Source organism: Chelonoidis abingdonii, chromosome 2 (genome assembly GCF_003597395.2).
Source record: "Chelonoidis abingdonii isolate Lonesome George chromosome 2, CheloAbing_2.0, whole genome shotgun sequence".
Taxonomy (NCBI): domain Eukaryota; kingdom Metazoa; phylum Chordata; order Testudines; family Testudinidae; genus Chelonoidis; species Chelonoidis abingdonii.
The window spans coordinates 23,149,847-23,176,161 of record NC_133770.1 but is presented as its reverse complement, the minus strand read 5'-3'; the positions used below and the strand labels follow the sequence as shown (position 1 = coordinate 23,176,161).

At 44.3% G+C, this 26,315-nt stretch overlaps 1 protein-coding gene across 3 annotated transcripts in view; it reads left to right on the top strand.

The window, feature by feature from the left end:
* PTPRN2 (protein tyrosine phosphatase receptor type N2) overlaps nt 1-26,315 on the top strand; it is a 1,143,575-nt gene that overhangs the window by 143,712 nt on the left and 973,548 nt on the right. For all 3 annotated transcript variants that reach the window (XM_075062204.1, XM_075062202.1, XM_075062203.1), the window contains exon 2: nt 9,214-9,264. In XM_075062204.1, the coding sequence (XP_074918305.1) occupies nt 9,214-9,264 (51 nt within the window). The remainder of the gene's footprint in view (nt 1-9,213; nt 9,265-26,315) is intronic.

The window sequence follows — 26,315 nt, the reverse complement described above, 5'->3', positions numbered from 1 at the left end:
CTCGGACTTGATAAGACAAGGTCGCTCCCAGACTGCTGCACTGGGAGTAACAGTAGGGAGGTGGTGAGCAGCCCCTCAGAGGTGAAAGAACAGGGTAAGGACTATTTAGAAAAGCTGGACATTCCACAAGTCCATGGCTGGATAGAATGCATCTTGAGGGTGCTCGAGGAGTTGGCTGATGTGATCTGCAGACCCATTAGCCATTTATCTTGAAAAATTGGTGCAATCAAGGGAGAGTCCAAAATGATTTGGAAAAAGGCAAATAATAGTGCCCATCTTTTAAGAAAGGAAAGAGGGAGAATCCGGGGAACTACAGACCGATTAAGCTCACTTCAGTCCCTGGAAAAATCACGGAGCAGATCCTCAAGTAACTATTTTGAAGCACTTGGAGGAGAGGAAGGTGATCAGAACAGTCAACATGGATTCACAAGGCAAGTCATGCCTGACCAACCTGATGGCCCTCTATGATGAGAATAACTGCTCTGGGATATGGGGAAAGTGAGTGGAGACGTAATATACACTTGACTTTAGCAAAGCTTTTGAACGGTCTCCCACAGTATTCTTGCCATAAGTTTAAAGAAGTTACTGGGGATTAGGGATAGGGTCCAGATAAACTAACAAATGGAGGATTTAGGCCAAAAGGAATCTGATGAGGTTTCAAACAAGGACAAGTGCAGGTCCTGCCACTAGGATGGAAGAATCACCAGTCACTGCTACAGGCTGTGGACCGGACTGGGTAAGTGACAGTCTGCAGAAAAAGACCCAGTGATTACATGGCATGAGAAGCTGGATATGATCAGCAGTGTGCCGCTAGTTGCAAGAAGGCTGACAGCATATTGGGCCTGCATTAGTAGAAGCCATTGCCAGTCAGATCGAGGGAAGTGTTTTCCCACTCTATTCAGCCCACTGGTGAGGCCAACACCTGAGATTGCGTCCAGTTTTGGCCCCCACTACATGAAAGGATGTGGACAAATTGGAGAGAGTCCAGCAGAGGGCAGTGAAAAGGTTGGGGACTTGGGCACATGACTTAGGGGAGCTTGAGGGAACTGGGCTTATTTAGTCAGCAGAAGAGAAGAGCGGAGGTGGGATTTGATTAGCAGGCTTCACTACCTGAAGGGAGTTCTAAAAAGGATGGAGCTAGGCTGTTCTCAGTGGTGGCAGATTGCAGAACAAGGAGCAATTGGTCTCAGTTGAGTGGGGGAGATCTAGGTTGGATATTAGAAAAAACTATTTTCACTAGGAGGGTGAATGAAGCACTGGGATGAGGCTTACATAGGGAAAGGTGGAATCTCCATCTTTAGAGGCTTTAAGTCAGCTGAACAAAGCCGTGGCTCGGATTTAGTTGTGGTTGCGTCCTGCTTTGAGCAGGGGTTGGAGTAGGATGACCTCCGTAGGCTCTTCCAACCTAATCTTCTATGATTCTATGAATTACTATTTCCTTTTTAAACAGATGGCAAATGAGCACAGTGCAGATGAAGTGACTTTTCCCCAGGTCGCACAGGGAAGCCTGTACCTAAGCCAGGATGAAACCCTCTCCTAGGCCCAGGCTCTCTTCTCCACAATAGACGGTCCTTTTACCGCTTATGCCTCCACCTGGCACACTGTGTGCCTCACCACTGGGCATGTTCTATACTTAGAAGAAATAGGTTACTTTTTAACACATTAAGTAGTGTGACAAAGTTCCTCTCCCTACCATGGCGTGGTCCTAGCGCTCTTTGCAGATTTGCTCACCTCACGTGATCTTCCCCACAGTCTGCGGTCAACTCGCGTCCTGTGTCTGATCAGGGTGGGAGTTTTGGGGGAACCCAGGCCCGCCCTCTACTCCGGTTCCAACCCAGGAGCCCTGTGATTGCAAGCTGTCTATAGTACCGTCCTGTAACAGCTGCCATGACAGCTAACAACTCCCTGGGCTACTTCCCCAATGAACCTCCTCCACACCTTCTTTATCCTCACCACAGGATCTTCTCCTGATGTCTGATAAAGCTTGTCTCCTCAATTCCTCCAGCAGTACACTCTCAGCTCCTTGCCTTCTTGCTCCCAGCTCCTTCACTTTGCATCCTTTCTCCTTCTGGCTCCTCCCTTGACCTGGACTGGGGGTAAACCCTTTTCCCCCCTTTTTTTAAACCCCAGGGTGCCCCTGATTAAGCCTGCCCTGATTGCTGCGGTGTTCTAATTAAAGTAGCTATCTCCACTGCCTTCTAGAAAGGTCGTAATTGGCTCCAGTGCCTGATTAACCTGGAGCAACTGCCTTTGGTTAACCGATGGTCCTAGGGATTTGTTTAGCCTGGGCTAACATACCCTGTGAGGAACAGAATTCCTTGCTTCTCCTGGGACCAGGAAGTAGCTCCCTCTCCCTTCGACCACTCTGCCTGTGAAGGAAAGAGGGAGGGGCTGCTGCTTGCTGCTGCTGTTCCTGCTGGGCGCTGGGCCCTCGCTGCTGCTGTTGCTGCTGCTACTGCTGCTGCTGTTTTCCTGCTTCTGCTTGCTCCCCTGGCTGGGTTAGATACCACCACCCACCCCTCTCTCTGCTATCAGCTTGTGGCTGGGCTAAGTAGATTCCCCCCCCGCCCCTCGAGGGTTCCTGCTGTTACTCCAACCTACAGCCTATTGATGGGGATGGGGCGCTGCTGGCCTGCTTCCCAGAGATAGGGGGTGTGAGGGCCCCGGCTCTTGTTGCTCAGGACCCTTCTGAGCGGGGTCCCTCTGCCTGGACACCCAGTCCACCACCACTGAGTTGCTGGGGCTGCTGTTCGCAGTTGCTGGCGAGCTGTTGGAGCCCGGAGGAGGTGGAGGAGGAGGAGGAGACTGCCTGCTGTTGGCAGACCACGAGTGAAGACCACTTGTGGAGGGGTATTCCTGGATCTGAGTCTTCAATCTGTGCTCTGTGGTTGGGGTTTGGACTGTGTCTGTCTGGGACACGGGGGTGTGGTGGGGAGCCTGCCCCCCGGATCCATCTGTGTTCCCTTTCGCCCCCACCACCATCGTTGCCCCCTCCACCACCCGCTTGGCTGTTTCCTTCGCCTCTGGACTCCTGCTCTGGGACTGAGCTGCTCGGCCTTGACCCACACGAACCGCTTCCATCGTTTGGGCCTTGCAGCAGCAGCAGCCATAATTTGACTTTTTCACAAGTGCCTGTGGGCGCACCACCATTCCCCCTCTCCCTGGCTGGCCCCTTTCCTTTTTGTCCGCCCCACCTGTTTCCCTCTGCGCCCTGCTAGTTTCTGCCCCACCTGCTTGCAATCCCATGGTCCCTCTGCCCCATTCCCAGCTAGCCCTTTCTCCCCCACCCTGTGCTCCCCCAGCCCTGATTGGTTCCCTCCCCTCGCGCCCACGCCCCCCCCATGCGCTGTGCCCTTCCCCATTTTGAGTTTTCCCCTTGTTCACTGCACCCGCCCCTCTTGCCATTTCCCCCCTGATCCCCCAGTGCAACTGGAGTGAGCCGGAACTCCCTTCTGGTCGTGTTCCTGTCATCCTTCCACCCCTAGGTCTTTTGGTTTCCTCCCCGCCGCCCCTTTAGCCTTCCCTTCTTGGCGTCCTCCCCCTGCCTTGAGGCCTAGCGGGGAGGGGTGGTCGCCTCCTCTCTTCCCCTCACCTCGCTGTTTGTCCCCCTCCCCGCTCTCGTTATGGCGGGGACGCGGCCGGGGGAGAACCCCACGCGATGCTCCCACTGCCCCTCCTCCACCTGCCCCCACGTCCACTGCCCTAGCCCATACCTCGACCGCCGCTGCCGAACTTCCATCCCTACCACCGCCCTGCTGGGGCACTGGCAGCGTGCGAGTACCGGGGAGACCTCCGCTGCTGCCACGTCCTCCCCCCTTTCCGATTTCGGGGGGAGCCCCCCCAGGGTGGGAAGGTCGGGGTGGGAAGAAGGGTAAGGCCCACCGCTAAAAAGGCCAGGTTCCTCCATGGCGGAACCTTTGCCCCCACTGCCGCAGCCCCGCTCCCGGCCTGCGGCATCCTCCCTGCTATTCCCTCCACAGCTTCTGCCGGGTGTCCCTCCCCCGGCCCCCAGGGCGTACGCCCCAGGTTTGGCGGCGGCCCCTGCCTGCCTCCGCTCCTCCGCCACCGCCTTTCCACCACATTCTACAGCGGCCGGGACCGTCCCACCTTGACAGAAGCACGGGTCCGTTGCCTTCCTGGTTGGCCCGCCTCGCCCAACGTGGAAACCTACCGTGCGGGCCGTTGGCGAGGGTGGTGGGGCCCACGGCCATTCCGTGGCAACCTCCAAAATGTACGGGAAGTGGTCTTTTCCTTGCATGGAGGCCGCCGCACAAGGAGGCGGTAGAGAGAATCCTAGCGGTGGGGGGCGGTGTTCGTCCCCCTGGAGCCGCTGGAAGACCTGGTGAGTCCGCTTGGTCCTGACATCCGTCCCTCCTTTCCTGCCCAGTGACCGCCTGTGCTCCCTTTCTACCCTGGGGCGCCCCATCTCCGTCATCAGCCCTCTCCCTTGGGCTTGCAAGGACCCCACCCTCCGTCACGTCCTTCTCGTGTCCACCGGCAACAGCTTCAACTGCGCCGGCGGCACGCGGCGGGGAGGCGCTCGAGGGGTCCTTTCTGGTCCCCTACCGGGGGGCCCACTACCGGGGTGCCTATTCAACGGGGGAGGCCCGGTGCTACCTCTGCGGGCATGGGGGCACATCCGGAGGATTGCCCTTGGCCCAGCACGGAGCAGCGTCGGGGACCCTGAGCCCAGGCACTGGTGCCGCCCTGTCATCGCCGGCACCCCTGTGCTGCCGGCACCCGAAGCTGCCCTCCTCTCCTTCTCGGTCCATCGCTGTAGAGGAGGGGTGCAGCGGCGGTTACCGCCGGCGTGGAGAGGGCTCATCCCAGGGGAATCTTCCCCTCACTTCTGCCGTCCCACCACTGCCTCTGGAATCTCTTCTTTGGGCGGGCTTCGCCCGCCCACCCCTGGGATGCCAATAGGCTAACATACCTGTTTCTCAGTACTTTACTGTAGCCATCTGGCCTTGCCCCATCACAGTAGTAAACAATGTTAAAATCCTAGTGTAGGCAAGGCAGCTGTAGTTTAACGCACAGGGTGTACTTCAACATGCTCACCCACTAGGATTTTACCACATAAATTAAAATATGTTTAAAAGACCCATACTTTTTGTCTTGTGAGGACGAAGCTTATAGGTGAACCCCAGATATCGGACACAAACCTTAATTTTGCTCAGTAGGAATGACAGAAGTCCCTAATTGCCTCCCTCCGTGCGCATCAGACTTCTTCATCTTCTCTATACAGTACTGGAAAATTGTACTTATGCATAGGTGGAGAAGGACCTAGACCAGTGGTGGGCAACCTGTGGCCCATCAGGGTAATCCACTGGTGGGCTGCGAGACAGTTTGCTTACAATGACCATCCGCAGGCACGGCCGCCTGCAGCTTTGAGTGTCCCTGATTCACCATTCCTGGCCAATGGGAGCTGTGGGAAGTGGCATGAGCTGCTGGGATGTGCTGGCGGCCGCTTCCTGCAGCTCCCATTGGCCGGGAACGGTGAACGGTGTCCACTGGGAGCTGTGGGCGGCTATGCCTGCGGATGGTCAACGTAAAGAAACTGTCTCACGGCCCCCCAGAGAATTACCCTGATGGGCCACAAATGGCCCACCGCAGGCCTAGACCAACATGGACCTTTTCAGCCAGTCAGGAGTGGGTCTCCTTAGCTAGATGAATAGTTTCATGGTGATCCTGGTTTTAAATTGCTTCTGTATTTCATTAGGGCTTGGGGTAACTGCATCAACTTTTCATGTGTTTGGCTGGAAGTTAGGTGGGAGCGGAATTGTTTAGCTGGAAAATGAAGTGTATTTTTGATCCTGTAATGCATGAACTGAATGAAGTATCTGCTGGATATAATGCCTCTTCACTCTTTGAGAGTGACATGTTACCATCATTAGTATTAGTAGGTAGATGATATTTAAAATGAAACATTATGCTTCTTAATGTTACAGCAAATAACAACGAAAATAAATTAACAGTTAAATTAGCATATTGACTGGCTAGGTGAAGTATGTCTAGCATTCAACTCTGGTAATGAATAATTTGAAATATCACATATCTCAAGGCAGCTTGGAGATTTTTGTAGATTTTTTTACAGTAATCAAGGTTGGGTATGGTTTGTCCTACACTGGGTTTATTCATTTTCACTTCAAGGCATTGGCTTTCAGGGTTAATTGAATCAGATGCCTCATTCTAATCAGCATCTAATAGTCAAGTGTTATTAAAAGAGAATGTAAAGCAGTATATAATCAGTTCTCCCCTGTGCTCTTTATGGAAAATAGATTGATAATGCAAAATAGATCAAGCAAAATTACAGAGTGCATTTGAGTCATGTATTCATACTGATAGGGCTTTGCTGTTTCCATTTTTCACTCTTAACATGCTCACTTTGCTGATCATAATTTAGGCCTTCTCTGGGCCTTTCCACTTTTTAAAAATTACTGTTATGTTAGAACCTGACTCAGTACCTCACTGTAGAATGACCATTCTGTTATGAATGGATCCACTTGCTGGGTCCCACCATGCTTCCAAGTCAATAGGGTAGAGTCTAGTCACTGTTTGTAGCTCTGGGTCTATGGGGCATGTTCCAATGACTCAGATCTCCTGTCTGTCACCCTTCTTTGGAATGTGGGGTGCTGATGTGCTAGGCCCAGAAATCAATATCTGAGAATTCCTGAACACGCCCCCTCCCCCCAATCACTTACATACATCCCAGAGCTCCACCTAGGCTGTGGGCACTCCAGCTTTTAGTTTAACCCTTTCAGGGATAACGTGACAAGAAGGCAAGGACCCCTTAGCAAAGGAATTCCTTAACAGGGCTGGCTCCAGGCACCAGCATGCCAAGCGCGTGCCTGGGGCGGCTAGCCACGGGGTGCGCTCTGCCAGTTGCTGCGAGGGCAGCAGGCAGGTTGCCTTCGGCGGCATGCCTGCAGAGCGTCCGCTGGTCCCACAGCTTCGGTGGACCTCCCGCAGGCGTGCCGCCGAATCCGCGGGACCGGGGACCTCCCTCAGGCAAGCTGCTGAAGGCAGCCTGCTTGCCATGCTTGGGGCAGCAAAATAGCTAGAGCCGCCCCTGTTCCTTAACCAGAGAAAATTTACTCTTAGAGCAAGCCCTGAAATGCACCCTCCCCTAGTCTCATCTCAACCCTTCTGAGAGTCCCAGGTTCATCATTGTTTCAGGCTAGGCAGAAACCCCTCCTGCCCCTTCTCTCCTGGAAGTCCTCCTTATGTGCACTGATGGTTGGCTCCCTGCACAGAGCAGGACTTTGCTGTTAAGTAGGCCCCTCCCCACTCATCCTCACTCCGTGTGTTCGTATGTAGAAAATCAGTTATTCCACAGGGGCTGGTAGTTGAGAGACAGTTAGTGGCTCTAGACTGATGAAGGGTGAAACATGTTTCCTGAGGAGAACATCTGTCTAGAATTCATCACAACAGGTTTGCCTTGGGCAAGTTAAGATATGTTCCACACATAATACAAAATGGAGTTCATAATTTGAAATAGCTATGTACTTCTCTGTCATATTGTGCATGCAGAATCCATCCATGTATGTGTGTAAAGTGTTATGCATTTTCATTCCATTTCTCCAGTCTGCAGGAGATACCAGATTTAGGAGCATAGTTGAGCAGGGGTGTATGTGATCATTGTATAAGCTTTCCTTCACCAACCCTTCCAGACCTTTCCCTTTCAAGGAAGAGACTCAGGATTTCATTCACTCTAATTTAGAGCTGCTGACTCCAGGAATCTCCCTATGATCAAAGAAATGTAGTAGTGATATCTGTACTTCCTCTGTATCTGGGGAGGGGGGGCAAGTTGGGAATAGAGGGAATTTGCTTCAATTGTTAGACCATGTGCTGAAAGTTATATGCCCTGTTCTGATGTTGACTCACTGTGTGGCATTGGGCAAGTCAATTTAATCTCCAGGACTCCATATGCCCATCTGTGCATCTGAGGCAATACCTGCCTCTCAGATATGTTGTGAAGCATAGTGTTTGTCAAGAGATTTAAGATCTGTGTGGAACGCATGACCTAAGTTCAGAGCATAGTATATTTTGAGTGCATCCCATCCCAATTCTTTATCTAGTTGTCAGGTTTGATTGTCAGGAGATGGAATAATTAGTGCACTGAAGGTCTGGACTAAGACAAACTGGGGCCCTAGGCACAGCATGATGCCTCTACAGTGAGACTCTCCACCTGCACTGTGGCCCCCACTTGGAGTGAACGTGGTAGGGGCAGCATCGTGGAGACCCCTTTTCTCCTTCCAGGAACAGCATCAGGGGCCTTTTCTAAAGGGAAGCAACAGGGATAGTAGCAGGACTCCCACTACTGAGAGTAGTGAAGTCAGCAGTAGGGGAAGGTAGGGAAGAGTACTTAACCCAGCCATCAGTAGCTATCTGCATGAATGGGTGGGCTGGGACTGCTTTCCAACTATATACAGAGTCCTCTGTTTGGGTGTTGATGGCAGATGTCCTCAGAACAGTGAGTCTGAGAGTTAACACCCCACTGAAATAAGAATTGGGCAGTTCACTTCTCTCAGAGCTATTGTTCCAGGCTGTCTGCAAACTGAGGCAACGAGGCAGGCATTGCTACATTGGGTCTCTCATCCCCGTTATCAAGGTTTTCTCTGCACCATAATCTTACATTTATGTTTTTAAACGACAGATGGTAATCTGATATAATCACATTACCAGGAGTGGGGCCATAGGCATGGCAATATGCTGTCAATGCCTAAATCTAGCCCTCCTGCATTCCACCTCTTACTGTTCTGTTACCTTCTGAAAGCAATACTTGCCTGATTACCAGCTTCAGCTTACCTCAGATAGAGTGTATTGAAAGGACTTCTGAATTCTATGTTACACTATCCACTAGGGCTCTGTGCTGGTCTCAGCATACTCTAATTTGTGATGGCACCTAAACAGATGAGGAGAATACGAGGCTCTTCATATTATTATCAGGAACAAGGAAGATACAATCATTTGTAGAGCAGGGAGGGGGAGAAGTGGGCCGAATGCTATTCTGGAAGTATACATTTAGTGAGAGGAGCTTTCTGACAAGCCTGTTTCCATATTCTTGATCTTCTGTACTGCCCCATGTAGAAACCTAAAGTCAACCAAATGTCTGCATCTCACTGAGGATTTAATAGCCTAAGAAGTCTGTACTCTACCAATTATCCACAGTTCGAAAACTGTACTGATTTTACCTTTCCGTTGTGTTTTTAGGCTGCCTGTTTGAGGATGATCTTTGCCAACCTTTTGAGATCTGCATAAATGGTAAGTCTGAGTGATGTGTTTTGTTGACCTGTCTGTCCTCTATGTAGTTACATATACAGTCAGCTTAATAAGCAAAATCCAAGTTATGAGTAAAGTATTTTATATCAGACTGCTGATAAGTAGTTGTTAGGGTGAGTTAAATGGAGTTTTTATTCCTCTTGGCTTTAGATAACATCACGACTAACAAAATTTCCTGGATATAATTAGAAATAAAGTTAGATACATTGAAATAAAAATATCTTAACTTTTAAAACGGTGACAGTCTAGATTGAAACTAGCAGTTCCATCAGTTGGAGTTTTACCTTTTTAGACTATAATGTTAAACAATCATCACCCTTGTTTTTTCAAGACAAATTCCTTCGTTATTTCATAAGAAAAAGGAGGGCTTGAAAGGAATCTTTCTCCCTCTGCTCAGGATGCTACCATTTTTTCTCAATATACGGCTTCCTTTTCCGTTTGCTTGAGCTAACCCTGAGCAGCTTCCTTCTCCTCTCCCTCCTACCTTCCCTGCAGTGAAACAAGAAAACAGACACAACACTGAGTGGGTGGCTGCAGATCAAAGTCCACTAGAGTGGCAAAAGCAACCACTTTGGTCTCATTCCAGAGTTGTTAATGTGCTGTATGAAATCACTGCCGTCCTGAGGGACCAGTATCTTTACAGGGCTGCCTCTAACTATTTTTATGACTGCAAAATACATAGTTCCATAGCTTAATTACAAAGTATAATACAAAGGATTTTTGTCTTCATGAACGTGTAGTACAAGATACAGTGAGAGGACTCCTGTTTGTTTTAAGCATTCAGGCAGAACAGTCGGTACTGTTGTCTTTTTAATATAGCACAGTTTGTAGCCTCTGATACAGAAACAGAGTTAAGCATGTATCTAACTTTAAGCACGAATACTCCCATTGAAGTCAATGGGGACTGCTCATGTTCCTGAAATTAAGGTATGTGCTTAAGTACTTTACTGAGCAGGGGCGGCTCCAGGCACCAGCACGCCAAGCACGTGCTTGGGGTGGCAAGCCGTGGGGGGCGCTCTGCCGGTCACCGTGAGGGCAGCAGGGAAGCCGCCTTCAGCGGCATTCCTGCGGAGGGTCCACTGGTCCTGCGGCTTCGGTGGACCTCCCACAGGCTGCTGCTGAATCCGCAGGACCGGGGACCTCCCGCAGGCAAGCCACCGAAGGCAGCCTGCCTGCCGGGCTTGGGGCAGCAAAATACCTAAAGCCGCCCCTGTTGCTGAATCTGGTCCTTTAAACAAATAGGAAGGGAATAAGAGAGAGAGATGAAAAATAAGATAAGATAAATACAGAGAAAGTAAAGATGCGTAAGTTCCCAACTTCTCCTCAAGGTTAATTCTTCAGTAAACTTCCTAGTTTACTTGATCTTTTGTGGCTATTAAAATAATCAGAAAAAGAACACCTCATGTGGTCAGATTTGTGTGTCTGATCCAGAGTATAGCTCCACAGTTTTGTACAGTATTGGATTTTCAAGCATATCAGACACTTTTTGTCCAATGACTAGATGGAGATTTTCAAATGAGTATTACCCTTAACTGGGCAGTGAGATTGTACACTGTTATATCCAGCAAAGAGAGTCCACCACATTCAAGAGATTCATGCAAAAAGGGACACAGTTTTAACTGCAAATATCTCATTATTTTTTAAAAATTGCAATAAAATTGCAAATGTGTATGTATCTATAATGTCTGATTATCTTCCTGTGCCCAATTTAGTGATTTATGGGGAGATTTTGAATAGCATTAACTTTAGCTGCATTAAAGTCAGTAGGAGTTTTACCTTTGTTTTCAGTGGGAGCAGAGTTAGGCCAACTGTGCTCTTTTGAAAATCATGTTCTTATTTTTCCCTAACCAAAGTTGATAAAAGTAGGTCAGTGACGATTAAGCACCTCAGTCACTGGCATTCACCAGTGGCTGATTTTAATTTTAAAAATGTGCAGGGATACCATCAGGTTTTTTACAACCACTGCAATGTATTTCATGCTTTTGCCCTAATCTGGGTGAATATTCTTTAAATTATAAATGCGTCTATATGACAAATAAAAAGCCATTATTGCTGACAGATTCATAAAACAACCTTAGTAGCAATATTTTTGAGGGACCTACACAAATGTTTTCAACTCATGTGCCTTTGTCTTCCTCCGGTTAATAAACAGTATTAACAGAATTGTGCTGATGTCATCAATAATGCTCATGGGGAAGTAAATAAAATACATTTGAATCAAAACACAAAAAAAGGGAAAGAAAGTCAAACTTATTTTTAAAACATAAGGAAAATCATCAAAGTTTTTAAAAGAGCAGGAACAAAATCATTAAGGAAATTGTTATTTTCAAGGATCTGAAGAGGATGGATATTGAAAGACTCAAGTAAAACAGGAATTGGGTAAATGAAAAATAAAATATACCAGGCAATGCCTCTCTTTATATTTAACAGAAAACGTGAGGACTTCTTACTTTTGAGCATTACCCTTTCCCCCAAGCTGTTTTTTGTATAACTGTTCTTTGAAATTCTCCAGATATTCCTGATGTCTTCAAATTGTGCAGTGGAAAGGTACCCAGAGCCCTGAGAGCTGTGGGATTTAAATTTTTCAAAAGAAAATAACTTGGTTAGTTTTCCAGCACAAGTGGATTTTTTTCTAACAATGAAATTGGGATAAGTATTCCCCTGGATTAAAGAAAAGGAGAATTAAAATATCTTTGTATGTTAAAATAATAATTGGATCACAAGTCCTAGTGTAAGGAGCTGAGAGGAGAGAGGTTCATTCATCACATCATATACATCTGTTAGACCGTATGTCACCATTCAGTGCAGGAACTGCTGTATATTTGTCTGTGCAGCAATCAGTGTTATATCATGTATAGGGCACTACCAAATTCACGGCCATGAAAAATGCGTCACAAACTGTGAAATCTGGTCTCTCTCCATGAAATCTGGAGGAGATCAGTGTTATATTATACAGATTTCACGGGGGAAACCAGAGTTAAACAATACAGATTTCATAGGGGAGATCAGTATTTCTCAAATTGGGAGTCCTGACCCAAAAAGGAGTTGCTGGGGGGTGTCACAGGGTTATTGTAGGGGGGTTGCAGTATTGCCACCCTTACCCTTACTTCTGTGCTGACTTCAGAGCTGGATGGCCAGACAGTGGTGGATGCTGACTGAGAGCCAAGCTCTGCAGATAGCAGTGCAGAAGTAAGGGTGGCAATACCATACCATGTCATACTTACTTCTGTGCTGCTGCTGGCCATGGCTCTGCTTTCAGAGCTGGGCTCCTGGCCTGCAACTGCTGGTCTCCAGCTGCCCAGCTCTGAAGGCAGTGCTGCTGCCAGCAGCAGTGCAGAAGTAAGGGTACCAGTACAGCAACCCACCCATACAATAACCATGCAACCCCCTGACTCCCTTTTTGGGTCAGGACCCCTATAATTACAACACCATGAAATTTCAGATTCAGATAGCTGAAATCATGAAATTTACATTTTAAAAAATCCTATGACCATGAAATTGACCAAAATAGACAGTGAATTTGGTTGGGCCCTAATACTTTATAAAGGCCTTTTTTGGCCTCAGTGCTGAGTTCTCATTTCCATTTGCTTAGTTACTCCTGCAGCACTCAAGCTATATTAATTTTCTTCCATAAATCTTCTATCACTTTTCCTGAACTCCACTTACTCAACAAGTGGTTAAAAAGGAGTGTATGTTTTATGTTTGCCTTGGTGATATCAGGATTAGCCAAGGAAGAAGACTTTGAGTGTGCTTTCTGGATTTTTCATTGAGAGAGACAGGATTTGGGGTGTAAAGATTTAGATGCCATTTGATTTTACATCCTTCAAGTCAGTTCAATGACTGTTTCTTTATCTGTAGAATGGGGGATAGGATACTTACCACCTTCATAAAGGGCTTTGAGATCTAGGGATAAAAATTCTGTGTAAGAGCGAGGTGGTATTATTTCTAGGCATTAATAGAAAAGTGAGGAATATTACTTGGAATTCTATAAAGCTGAAGAATGGATGTTCCCACATAAGCATCTGAGTTGTTACACGAAGAAAGAAGCAGATGGCTAAACATTTTGAGACTAACAGGAATTGAAGTACGTGCAGTAAATGAAGAGCAAGGCAAATAAGACCAGGAACTGGGGGTAGGAGAGAGTAGGGCATATGTGTGCATGTTAGACACAAAGTGAATCAAGCTTCAGGAAGGAGTTTTCAGAAGAATTCTGAAAGCAAATGGCATATAGTCTGTTCAGAACATTTCCTGTAGCTGTATATTTAAGGTTCTTCTAATTTCAGTTTTTTGACTGAATATTTGGAAAATGTCATGTTCTATTTTGCGTCGTACATGATAAGTAATGCAGTTTATGTAAAACATCAGCTTTCTGCTGCTGTGCAGCTATCAAATTACAAGATCTAAAGCAATATTTTAGATGCTGATAGAAAACAGCAACCAAGCATGTCCTGTCCTTTCTTATAAAATAACACTGTGCTGTATGCTGGTGTTGAGGTAAACAGCATAGGGTATAGACAAGGCTGTTAGTTTGAAAATAGGGCTTTTCTGTGTTCCTCTCTAATAGCTGAGTTGCTCATGCAGAGCACTGGCATTATTTCCTTTAGGTAATCTCCAGATCATTTACTTCAGCCTCAGTATCTCCCTGCTGCTTTCAAATCCTTCCTTAGATGCTGCCTCTTCACTTCCCATCAAGGGAGCATTTATAAAGCTAGGAGAGTTTTATTAATGGAAGATGCAGTTGTTGCAAACCTCTTTGCAGCATGAAACCCTAACAGGGATTGTGCAGATAAGATCTGATTGCAGAAAACAGCTCTGTGAGGTGAATCAAAAAGGTTAATTAACTATAGTGGCTGGCACACTGTATCATTAAGTCAAGCCTCATTGACAACAACTAAACCTCTCACAGGAAGACATGGTCTAATGTCTGAAATAGTGTTTTTAGATTTTAGCCTGTATAAACAGTTAAGCACAGCTGAATCAATATTGCTTTATATATGCAAGTTGCATTTGTTAGAGGGGACTTCGATTAGTACAATATATTGAAGTCTTCCAAGCATGACAACTTAGAGTCATGAGCCTTTCCAAGTTTGAATGTCTCCAAATAGTTTAGAATATTAATGTCTTTTTTCCGAAGCTGCAGTGCTTCCATGAACATTTTGGGATGTTCGTGATTGCGTGTGTTGATGACAAACCATAAATGGTAAACGTGCTACAGAGGATAAGGGAGTAGAGTAAGGATCCCTGGAGTGGTTTCTTGCACTGAATGTGTTATGCTTTGAGGTTTTCCAAATCATCAGCTAATAGGATGGAATTGTGCCACAGCTAACATGTCTACGGCTATATCTGTATTGACAAGGCATTTCTGTTAGAAAAGGTATAGAGTTTTTGTAGAATGACTGTAAATTTGTGTACGAGCTTCTCAAAGCTTCTCAGTAATCATCAGTGTTTGTTAAATCCAAATTCAAGCTTCTGTTGAAACACTTCAAATAGCACTGGCACATGCTTTGATCTTATAGTATAACATTTTTCATCCAAGTACATCAGAACACTTTCCCAGTAGAAATGAAGTTTAACACCAGCTCAGGAAGTACTGGAGAGCTCAAAAGTAAATTTGATGTTGAGATTTTCAACCTGACTTTCAGAAAAAAAGTACACATAGGTTTAGAATTAATATCCAAACTAAACCATTTACATCTGGAAGTTCTCCCATAACCATTTGTGATGCACAGAGATCGGGGATGGGTGGATCTTACCTGAGATCAAGTAATTTTTAATATTCTTTAAGTAAACAGGGCAGACTTGTCAAAATACAACATTAAATTCAAGAAAGGGACATTCTTGTGTGTCTACTGTTATCTCTGAAAATTATTTTTGGTCACATTGTATCCTAAAAGCTAAAAGATAATTAGCAGTTACATACTGCTTGAGATCTTCAATGGATTTTATGTACACCTTTACCTTACACGGGATTGTGAGGATTAGTTAAATATTTTCAATTGGGGAAGTAAACACAGGAAGATTCAACTTTGGCCCAGATTTTCAAAACTGGTCTCTGAATATTGGATGCCTCATATGAGACTTAGATGTCTGGTTGGAGAGTCGTTGTCTTAGTTCTTCTTTGACTGTTCCAAAGCACCTTCTGCTCTATTTACAGTGCCTTCTGCTCTCTCTTACTGAGTTATCCACGTCTGTCCCTATTACGGGTCAGAGTGTATGTGAAGACCTTCAGGGAGCTAATAAAATGGTTTTGTCTGATTTATCCTCAGTATGTTATGCAGAACTATATTTGGCTTTGGCTTCTCTGCTAAAATGTGTCGTCGTTGTTTTTTTTAACCTTGGTGTAACTAGTGTGCATGAGCTATCCCCAAGTAAAAACACAGCATTTTAGTTTTACTATGTGATAAATTAGGTGAGGTCAGCACTACATCCCCACCTCGGGTTGACCTCAGAAAGATTACCTCACTGTAAAACTTGGGTGGCTTGTCTTCCCAATGTTTTTACCTGGCGCTCACTCACACACATTAGTTACCCTAGGTAAAAATAACACTCCATTTTTAGCAGTGAAGATAAAGTCTGTCTCTCTTCCAAACAGGAAGTTTGTATCTTGCTGCTATTACAATGACTGATTGAAACTGACTAGATGCAACATAGTGATGTTGCTAGTGGGGTAGAAATTCAAGAATTTAGGCATGGTCTTTGATTGCAAGCTGAAAGAGGAAACCCAGTTTTAATGGCACTTCTAAAATATTTGAAAGTTATGCTCTGTAAAGAGATGCCCTATTTATGATAGGTTATACCTTTTGTGACATCTAACGTGATCTACTTTATTTGGAGTTACTCTTGAGAATCACTCATAGCTGTAGCTCCTGCAGAACACAATAGCATGATGACTATTGGTGGATGGACCTACATTCATGCTCCAGGAGCAGCACTGCCCGCCCCCTATGCAGAAGCAAGTGAGATTAGAGAAGTATGTAAAACTGTAAATAACACAGAATTAGTCTCCCTTAGGTTTCCTCTGTATCCCTGTGTCTTGTCCTGGTGATTAAACTTGACATGTTTGGAATCATTGCTGAACATTCCACAGTGTTATTTCAAGTCGACAGGAGACATAGCCTTTTCTGTCAAGGGCACATGCAAAAGTACAACTGTGATATCATTCAAGAAGCATTTGTGTCCCTCTGAGTTTTGTTTTTTACATGGGAGGATATTGTCTGTCTTGGTAAATTATGGCCTGGGTTGGGCTGGGATAGTGTTTTGATGAGTGGAATGGTACATTTATTGTGTGAGTTTAAAGGATTCTTGATTTTGATTCAGTACTGGCTTTATATTAGGCCTTCGGTTCTTAAGGGGTTTGAAAATATTTTTGTTAGTTGCCCAGTGGCTTTTCAGTATAGGGCATCACAGAATAAAAATAAATAACGTTTAATAACTCTTTCCAGGGTGGATAAAAATCAATGATATTTAAAAAAAAATCCTTATTTTTTGATAGCTTTTTCCCTCAAAAAGCATTTTGTGTAAAGATAGTTTTAATTAAAATACATTACAGCTCAAATATATCTCATCATGGAATAGAGTTTATAAATTCTAATTCTATAATATGAGACAATATAGTCATGTAATTTTTAAGACAAGTTTTGTAAATGAGTTCTAATAGTTCATGGATTAGGGACCCAGTTTTATGGGGTTCCACAGGCTTCTGTACAGATTATTTAGGTTAATCTTTCTATCTACCCAGTGGAACTCAGTGCTCAGTCTAGAAGATACCATCAGAAATGCTTAGTTTTGTGGATTTGTATCTCCAGAGGTAACACGCTTGTTAACAGCAAAAATGATTATCTATTACATGTTTGCTGTTGAAAAAAAATCCAAAATACTTAACCAAGATAAATTGTAAAACAATTGAAATGTTTGTCTGGTGATGTTCTCCTCGTAATACAGCATGGCAAGAATATCCTCCAAATATTAACGAATAACCTGTTGAATGGAGATAGTTCACCTCCCAATGACTTCATAAATATCTGCTTCAATTATTTCAATAAATGAAATAACCAAACAATCATTCATTTTCTGATATAGCTGTAAAACTACTCTGAAAAGTTTTCAAAATAAATCCCTGTTTAAGAATGTATAGTGTGTACCTTCTAAAAATGAAACCTACATCTCTGAGTTGTGAAGAATATGTATAAGCAGAGTCAGGATGAGCCCTACCCTGACATCTGGTGGTGAATTATGAGAGTGTGGAAAGGAATTTTAGGTATGTGCATTGGCACACCAACTCCACCTAGCATAGCCCACAGCAGCCTGGGATGGTTATGTTGACAGCTCTGGGATCCCCAATTTCTTTATTCCTCCTGCCCCGGTAACAAAGTGTTGTCACCCTGATTATGTGAATGAGGAACTACGAGACTGCTTTATGAGAGAGATGTCTCAACATAAATTAAGTGACACTTGCTGGACAAGGGACATGGGTTCCAAAACCCAGTGAATTGAGAGAGGTTAGGGACTGGTGTGTGTACCTGATGGTATGGGCCCCTTTTGAGGACCTGGAACACCAATTGCACATCCTCCTCTCTCCACTGTTAAAGAGTAGAGCTAATTTTGATTCCATTAGGAGTCCATTCTAAAGGCTGCTGAGCTGAATCATGGTTGGCCATGGTGCAACAACACTGGGGCTCCCTGCTATTGAGCTGAACATCCTAAAGAGCTGAGCTGAGATCCACTGAGTGCTGTGTAATAGTGGGGAGCCTGAAACTTATCGCTAAGTGGACTGGCAAATGCGGAACAGTTTGAGATGTTGAGCAGCCCATGGAAAGTGACAGAGTGGAGCGGTTGTGGATCGGTGGAGGAGCGGCACAGTGTGGTAGTGGAGCTGTCGTGGTGAAGGCTGCAGCAGACAGACTCCACGGAGAGGCGGAGCAGTTGGCCTTGGCCCACGTAAGGTGCCTTACCACCCGTGTGGGCCCACCACCCTATGTGTCCCCCATTTCCACCAAGGCTGAGAGGGTTAAAACTCTGCAGATAAACTTTTGAACTCTGGGGTGGCACTGATCAGAGATTTTTGGGTTGTTGGACTTTGGGGTGATTGGACTTAAGACCCTAAGGGGGAAACGACATTGCTAAACATACTTGGAAGTGGGGTTTTTTTGCTTATGGTTTGTGTTATAATCCTGTTTGTGGTGTTTCTCCAATGTGATGCCGCATTGTTTCCCTCCTTTGTTAAAAGGATTTTGCTACACTCAGACTCCGTGCTTGCAAGAGGGGAAGTATTGCCTCCTAGAGGCACCCGGGAGGGGTGGTATGTAAGTGTCCCAGGTCACTGGGTGGGGGCTCGAGCCGGTTATGCATTGTGTTATTGAAACGGAACCCCTGGATACTGAACCCGGACCTTGTTGCTGCCAACTCAGAGGGGCAGAAGGGTTACATATGTATGAAGATTATAACAATCAAAAAGAATGCACTTTTATGTAGAAAACCATGATTAAATTGAGTCTTCCTGATTAGATTTAAATCAAATCCACCCTTCCTCTTTTCCTGGCCCCCCTAATTCCTGGTCAGAACTTGCCAGTCATATTGTGTATTGAGGGATTGTGATGTGGACAAGAGTCCAAGACTGAGCCTTGCAATTTCAGCCTCATTTTAGATTAGGACAGAATTTCTTATGTTTTAAAGTGCACTATTCTGCTAGAACCACTACTGCCTAAGCACTAGATGTTTTTGGGTGCTTATGAGACTTTCACTTTCAGATGTACACAATGTCATTTTGATACTAGAGGATACCATGTGATTCTCTTGTACTTACTGCTTTCTAAAATCCATACTAGCTAGGTAACTTATAATTTAGAAAAGCCCTGTAAGGTATGAAAGATGTATAATTTAAAATATTTTAGATATATTAGGTTTGTTAATGGTTTTAATGTACCCGTGTGTGATTAGCCCTTACACAAATTACTTCTGTGTGGAATGTAAAAGTTCACTCATCAGGTTACTCAGCAGCCTTTGCCAAGTTTGATATACAGAGCTGTTTTCTATTTTATTGTTGTTTTATTACACTTAAAAACAAACAAACAAAAATAAACCTTAATGTGACATCTGGGAGGCTGTGAAAAAGTACTGGCAGTTTGGGAAGGAGATTAGGGAGTCTCAATAAAATTTGTGCCTGATGAATCATGAAACACAAGAGTCTGAAAAGGACAATGTGGTCTAAAGAGACAGAACAGAACACCAAAGAATAATGTTCTGGCATTGGTGTGAACAGACAGAGGGAACACTGCTTTGTAGTGTTACTGAAACAGGAAAGACGTACTATAGAACCTTCATGTCACCTCCCTCTCTATCTGACTTTGGCATCAGGAAATGTAGCTTACCTCTTGAATAAGAATAAGGTGTTTGGTTTCTGGAACCTTGGGTAAATTGGACAGTGAGCAATTTCCATCTTTACAGATTTGTTTGCACACTTGTAATCCAAGGACCTGGATAAACATAGTTGGGAACAGGGCATTTTAAGAAATATTACAGGAGCTAAATTGGTGGTTTTATAGTGTGGACAAATGACGGCTGGACTAGTACCGTATCCTCTCCAGATTTCAGTAAGATTTAAACTCATGTTTCTGGAATTACAAGGATCACCCTTGATTTAGCAAAAAATGCTACGCTGTGGAGAAGTCTATGCTGGACTTCCTTAAGTGCTCTGTGCTGTACGTGTGTGTCTGTGCTCTTTGCCCCTCTCTTAAATAAATATCAGTCTAGGTAAAAATTGTCATACAAGAGTGACAGTAATTAATCAAATGAGTCAAATATTTGATTAAATGACAAGCTATCCAGGATAACAGAAAACACTGATAAAAATGGACAAAAAAGCTTCCAAAAGGAACTGAACTAGAAATTTCAAAATACATAGATGCTTTCCTGACTGGTATAATGACACACTAGTTTTTGTTCCTAGCATGTACCATTTTTGAAAACTGTAATAATCATGTTTATGTAAATGATTAATAAAAATACATGATATATTATTTGACTACTTGTGTATTGGAAACTTACCTCCTTCTACGACACATACCATTTTATGGGGCTGTTATTAATGCAAGGCAAATATTGATCATCTGAATTCTTTTCTGGGTGCAAAGTCTGTATCTTCTTCTTCTTCTTCAGCTGTCTCTCGATGCGAGGATGTTGTCTGCCAAGGGGTTCATTCGTTGGTTTTTAAGTGGCTGAGGAGCCCAATTCATGCCCTGCAAATTTTCCCACAGAAGTGACAGGTGTAATCTTGGAGGAGACATAGTTGTTGGCTGGACTGTTGTGCCCTTTCTTTCCTCCTCTGTCACTTCTCTGTCTCGTTAGCATGTCTGCTCTCTTCAGAGTGAGCTCTGGCTTGATGTGTGGTGTAGTGCCACTGTGTTCTGTTTCACATTGAATCCTCCCAATCTGTTGGGTTGATACCTCCCTTTTTAAGGTGTACTTTCGGTATGTCTTTGAAGCAGTTCCGCTGCCCTCCGTGAGCCCTTCTTCCTTGACTTAACTGAGTGTACGTCTACACTGCACGATTATTTCGAATTAGCTTAAACCGATATTACAAAACAGATCTAATAAAATCGGTTTAGCACGTCCACAGTGGGATCCCGAAATCGATTGTTTGCGTCCATGGTCCAAAGCTACCATCGATTTCAGGAGCGGTGCACTGTGGGTAGCTGTTCCTCAGCTATATCCCATAGTTCCCACTTCCGGTGTTGAGAGCACATCTGCCTGATGGGGCAGAAACATTGCCCCGGTGGTGCTCTGGTTACAGCCCTCACCCCTCCCTTGTGAAGGCAGCAGACAACCCTTTGGCACCTTTTCGCGGAGTGCAATGGAGCAAACGCCTCATTAGCACAGGCAATCTTTCCCTTTTTTTTTTCAACGTGGTGGTGGTGGGGAAATAAACTGAGGAGCTGTTCCCCTGAACCACGCCAGACACTGTGTTTGAAACCTACAGACATTGGGGGAGCTCAGCCACGAATGCAAATAATTTGCAGAGACTGCTTGTTGCACTGTGGGATAGCTGGAGTCCTCCAGTACCCCCTCCCCCCTTCAAATGAGCGTCCATTTGAATCTCTGGCTTCCCCGTTTTTGCTTGTCACACAGCGCTGTGTATCCCTGGAGTTTTTATTCAAACGCTTTGCATTTTCGTTGTTGCTGTAACGGAAGCTGGATACACAGATTTGTCTCCCCATACAGCGATCAGACCTAGTATCTCCGTACGGTCGATGCTGGAGCTTGTCTTTTTTCGATTCAGACTGCATCGCCAGCTGTGCTGATCAAGAGGCTTCCCACGCTGGGCAAAGCAGGAAATGTACATTCAAAAGATTGCTGGTAGGCTGTTTCCTGTTTACCTTGCCGGCTGCATCGCGAGTTCCAGGATTGCTTGTCCAGAGCTCGGTTCTATGGCTGCACTCTGGGATGCCGCCGCAGAGGCCAATAACGTTCGGATTTCCCGTCCATTCGACGAGACCGTAATCCGAGTTATCACTTATCGAATTAGCTGCTACTCCTCTCGTTGTGGGAGGAGTTTCGAGAATCGATTGAAGGAGCCGTTTAAACTCGATATTAATTTAACTCGATATTAATGACGACGTCGTGTGAACGGATACAGCGTTAAATCGGTATATCGGCCATTAAACCGATTTAAAGTCGCAGTGTAGACCTGGCCTGAGAGAAGAGTACTTTCTTTGGGAGGCAAGTGTTAGACATATGTACACAGTGGCGTTGGTTTTTCATGACCTGTGCTTCTATAATGCTGATGTTGGCTCCAGAGAGAACACTGATGTTAATACATCGATCTTCCCAGCTGATCCTGAGAACCCTCCTAAGGCAGTGCTGTTGGAACCGCTCCAGCAGCTTGAGATGTCGCCTGTAGGTTACCCAGGTCTTACACCCACAGAGAAGGATGGGGAGGACAACTGCCTTGTAAACCAAGATCTTGGTGCCTGTTTGCAGATTGAAGACTGTCATTGAAGACTGTCATTGAAGACTCATTTGAGTAGTCTTCCAAAGGATGTGCTGACACATTGGATCCTTTATTCAATTTCTGTGTCAATGCTGGTTGGCTCTACCAGCCCTCACCTGCATGAACTATTCTTTGTACTCCACAAATCACCATTAGAGGAGACCCCCTGGACAACTGGACCATTTGCCATACCTTGGCAGCCACCTCTCCCAAATAGCCAGCATTGACACAGAAATTGAATACAGGAACTGCTGTGCCAGCACATCCTTTGGAAGACTACTTAACGAGTCTTCAATGATAAGGAAAATCTGTATAATTTTATTAATACTGCACTCTTAAGTAATGTCTAAATCAGGGTCTTTCAGATGAGTCCTTAAATTCTAAGATCCCATCTGTTTTGCAGATGCCATGCCTCTTTTCTGTAAGAATAGGGGTTTTTCTAGCAAACTTCTGCCAAAAACATCCCCTTATAATAATAAGTTCCATTTCAACAGCATTTTTCTTCCACAGACTTCATAGCTCTTCATAGCTTCCAAAAACTTGACAACAAAGTGTTAGGCTACTGGTGTGCTTTTACCATTGCTTATCACCATTATTGACTCATTGTTTCCTTGTCCTCTTGTATCCGTCTGTTACCTCTTGTCTTGTACTTAGACTGTAAGCTCCCTGAGGTAGGGACTCTCTTTTTGTTCTGTGTTTGTACCATGCCTAACACAACAGAGTCCTGGTCCAAGTCCTAGGTGCTACAGTAATACAAGTAATTAATAACAACACCTGACAAGCATTAATGAATGTTGTCTCAACACACCCGTGAAGTAGGTAAGCACTGTTATATCCATGTTTTACAGGTGTGGAAACTGCACTGATGTAGTGTGTCTGGTGAAGACGTGCTATGTTGATGGGAGAGCGCTCTCCCATTGATGTAATTACTCCACCTCACCAAGAAGCAGAAGCTATGTCAATGGGAGGGGTCTCCCACCAATGTAGTATGGTGTAGACAGTGCTTTAAGTCGAAAATAAGTATCCTGAATAACGATTCCAGAACTGGGGCCAAAATTTGATACACGTACTAAGTTACAGTAACTCCTCACTTTAACGTTGTAGTTATGTTCCTGAAAAATGCTACTTTAAGTGAAATGATGTTAAGCAAATCCAGTTTCCCCATAAGAATTGATGTAAATGAGGGGGTTAGGCTCCAGGGAAATTTTTTTTACCAGACAAAAGACTATAATATCTATCTCTCTATACACACAATATATATATATAAGTTTTAAACAAACAATTTAATACTGGTACACAGTGATGATGATTGTGAAGCTTGGTTGAGGTGGAGCAGTCAGAGGATCGGATATTTCCCAGGGAATGCCTTACTGCTATATGATGAACTAGCAATTGGCTGAGCCCTCAGAGGTTAACTCTCACACTCTACAAGGCAGCAGGAATCGAGGGAGGGGAGACAGCATCGCAGACACAGAGACGCTGTGTGTGTGTGTGTGTGTGTGAGAGAGAGAGAGAGAGATGCACATTTCCTCTTTAAGTACACTGCCTTGTTAATTAGATCAGCTTGCTGAGACCGCAGCTGCTGCGTCCTGAGCCCTGTCATGTGTCCCCACTGCTCTATGGAAGATGGGATAAGCGGGGTGCAGGTGCAGGGGGAGGAGGACACCCTGACATTAGCCCCCCACTCTTCCTCCCCTCCCCCCCTCATAGTAAGCAGGAGTCTCAGGGAACAGCTCCAAGGCAGAGGGTAGGAGCAACACATAGCAGTGTGGGGAGGGACAGGTGCAACTGCTAGCCTGCTGGGCGGCTGCTACACAGGGAACTTAGGGGAACAGGGAGCTGATGGGGGGCTGCTGGTCCACCCTGGTTCCAAGCCCCCACCAGCTAGCTGCAATGGGCCGCTCTTCCTGCAAGCAATGGACAAAGCAGGCGGCTGCCAAATGACGTTAGAAGGGAGCATTGCACAACTTTAAACGAGCATGTTCCCTAATTGATCAGCAATATAACAACAAAACAATGTTAAGGGAGAAGTTCCTGTATTTTTTTCTTGTCAGTGAATTTTGTTCTGTGTTCCTCATGTAATAGGTAGGAAGTTACCAAATATTTGACTAGTAGAGGAACAGTCATTGAGTAATTTTCTCCAATATTATCCTTTTAGTCCTCCTCTCCCACTTAAATAAGGGGAGAAAAATCAGAATGAGCTACATTTACCTTCGCTTCTTAATTATATGTGAGCTTGGCAGAATTTTATTTCAATTTTTTTAAATTTCAACAGATAATATTTTCTGCATTTTTTTGCTTTTTATCAATTTAAATGTTCAGTTATGCAGAATTATAGGTTTTAAGCATCTTTTTTATTTTTATCTATTTAAATTATCAGAGTTGTGAAAAATTATGGGGGGCTAGACAATAATTTAATGACTGTAGACCAGGGGTTGGCAACCTTTCAGAAGTGGTGTGCTGAGTCTTCATTTATTCACTCTAATTTAAGGTTTCTCGTGCCAGTAATACACTTTAACCTTTTTAGAAAGTCTCGTTCTATAATATATAACTAAACTATTGTTGTATGTAAAATAAATAAGGTTTTTAAAATGTTTAAAAAGCTTCATTTAAAATTAAATTAAATTAAAATGCAGAGCCCCCTGGGCTGGTGGCCAGGACCCGGGCAGTGTGAATGCCACTGAAAATCATCTTTGGCACCTGTTCTGTAGGTTGCCTACACCTGCTGTAGATATTAGGATTCAAAAATTAAAGCTTTATAACCAAATTGCCATAATCACTTCAAAATATATACAGTCAATATCCTTAAATCAAACACTAATAACTTTTCTTACTTTGTCTATCCTGTTATTAATGGAAATATTTTTTGTTGGTTTGTATATGTACAGGTTTACAGATGTTTACTGATGAAAATATATTCCTTCCAAGCCACATTATATGCCCTGTCCAAAGCTTTTAATTCAGCAGAATAGCTTTTTCTCATGGAGGATCCATACTGAAGCTACTCAAGTGCCAGACTATAAATATGGCACCCAGACTGTGGACTCTGCCATACTAGCCTTAAATAACTTGTCCTGTTGCGAAACTATCTTGGCTATTAATTGTGAGTAAGGTGAGCAGGAGAGGGCTCCAGACATAGCAATGTGTACATCAATATGTGGATCTAAAGAAGCAGCAGTATAATTTAAACCATCTGACAACTGCAGCAGAGAACTTAGGGGCAGTTTCAAAAGTGTCTTTAATTAAACACAAGTATCAGGGAAATATTTACATCCAAAGGACAAAATGTTTTAATGTAATGTTTGAAACATTTTTGTTAACACTGAATTTGTAAATTTCAAAACAAAACCCTAATTTTGTACTTAAACTACTGTTCTTAACAGTGCCCCCTTAAGATTCTAAATTAGGGAATGGCTTGTATCATTTGAGGTAGTTCCTGCAAGTTTTGTGACTCAGCAGTTGTAAAACTCATTTTTATGTTGAAAATGTTTTAATGCTTTTGAGTTTATAATGTGGAACTGGCCCATGTTGTAAGATGAACATTGAACTAGATGGAAAAAAAGGTATCCTACTTCCTTACTAACTCTTATCGATCTAAGGCTAATACTTCACCAATTGCCCTTAAAACGGTGCAGTTGTTCTACGTTAATGTTTGTATTCCTGACACCTGGATTGCAGCATTCCAACAATTTTGCTTAAAGGTACAGACAGCATTTCTTTAATCGTTTTCTATTTTCACCATATAATTCATTCTACTTTCACAATCCCTCCTTTTGGTCAAGCCCACGCCATGACCAACAATTACTGGGTTCCACAAATTAACCATTCCTTATCTCTTTGTTCATCAGCGATATTCAAAATCATCATATTAGCACTCTGTTTTGGGGCAGTCACGTGGGTGACACAATTCTGGATACAACAAGAGATTAACTGAAAGCATACAAAAATCACTAAGATTCCAAACAGGATAGTTAGGGCTCCCTGAAACAACCAGTTTCCTATGCCAGAGAAATTGAACAGGTTACTTAGCCACTTCCATAAAGAACTC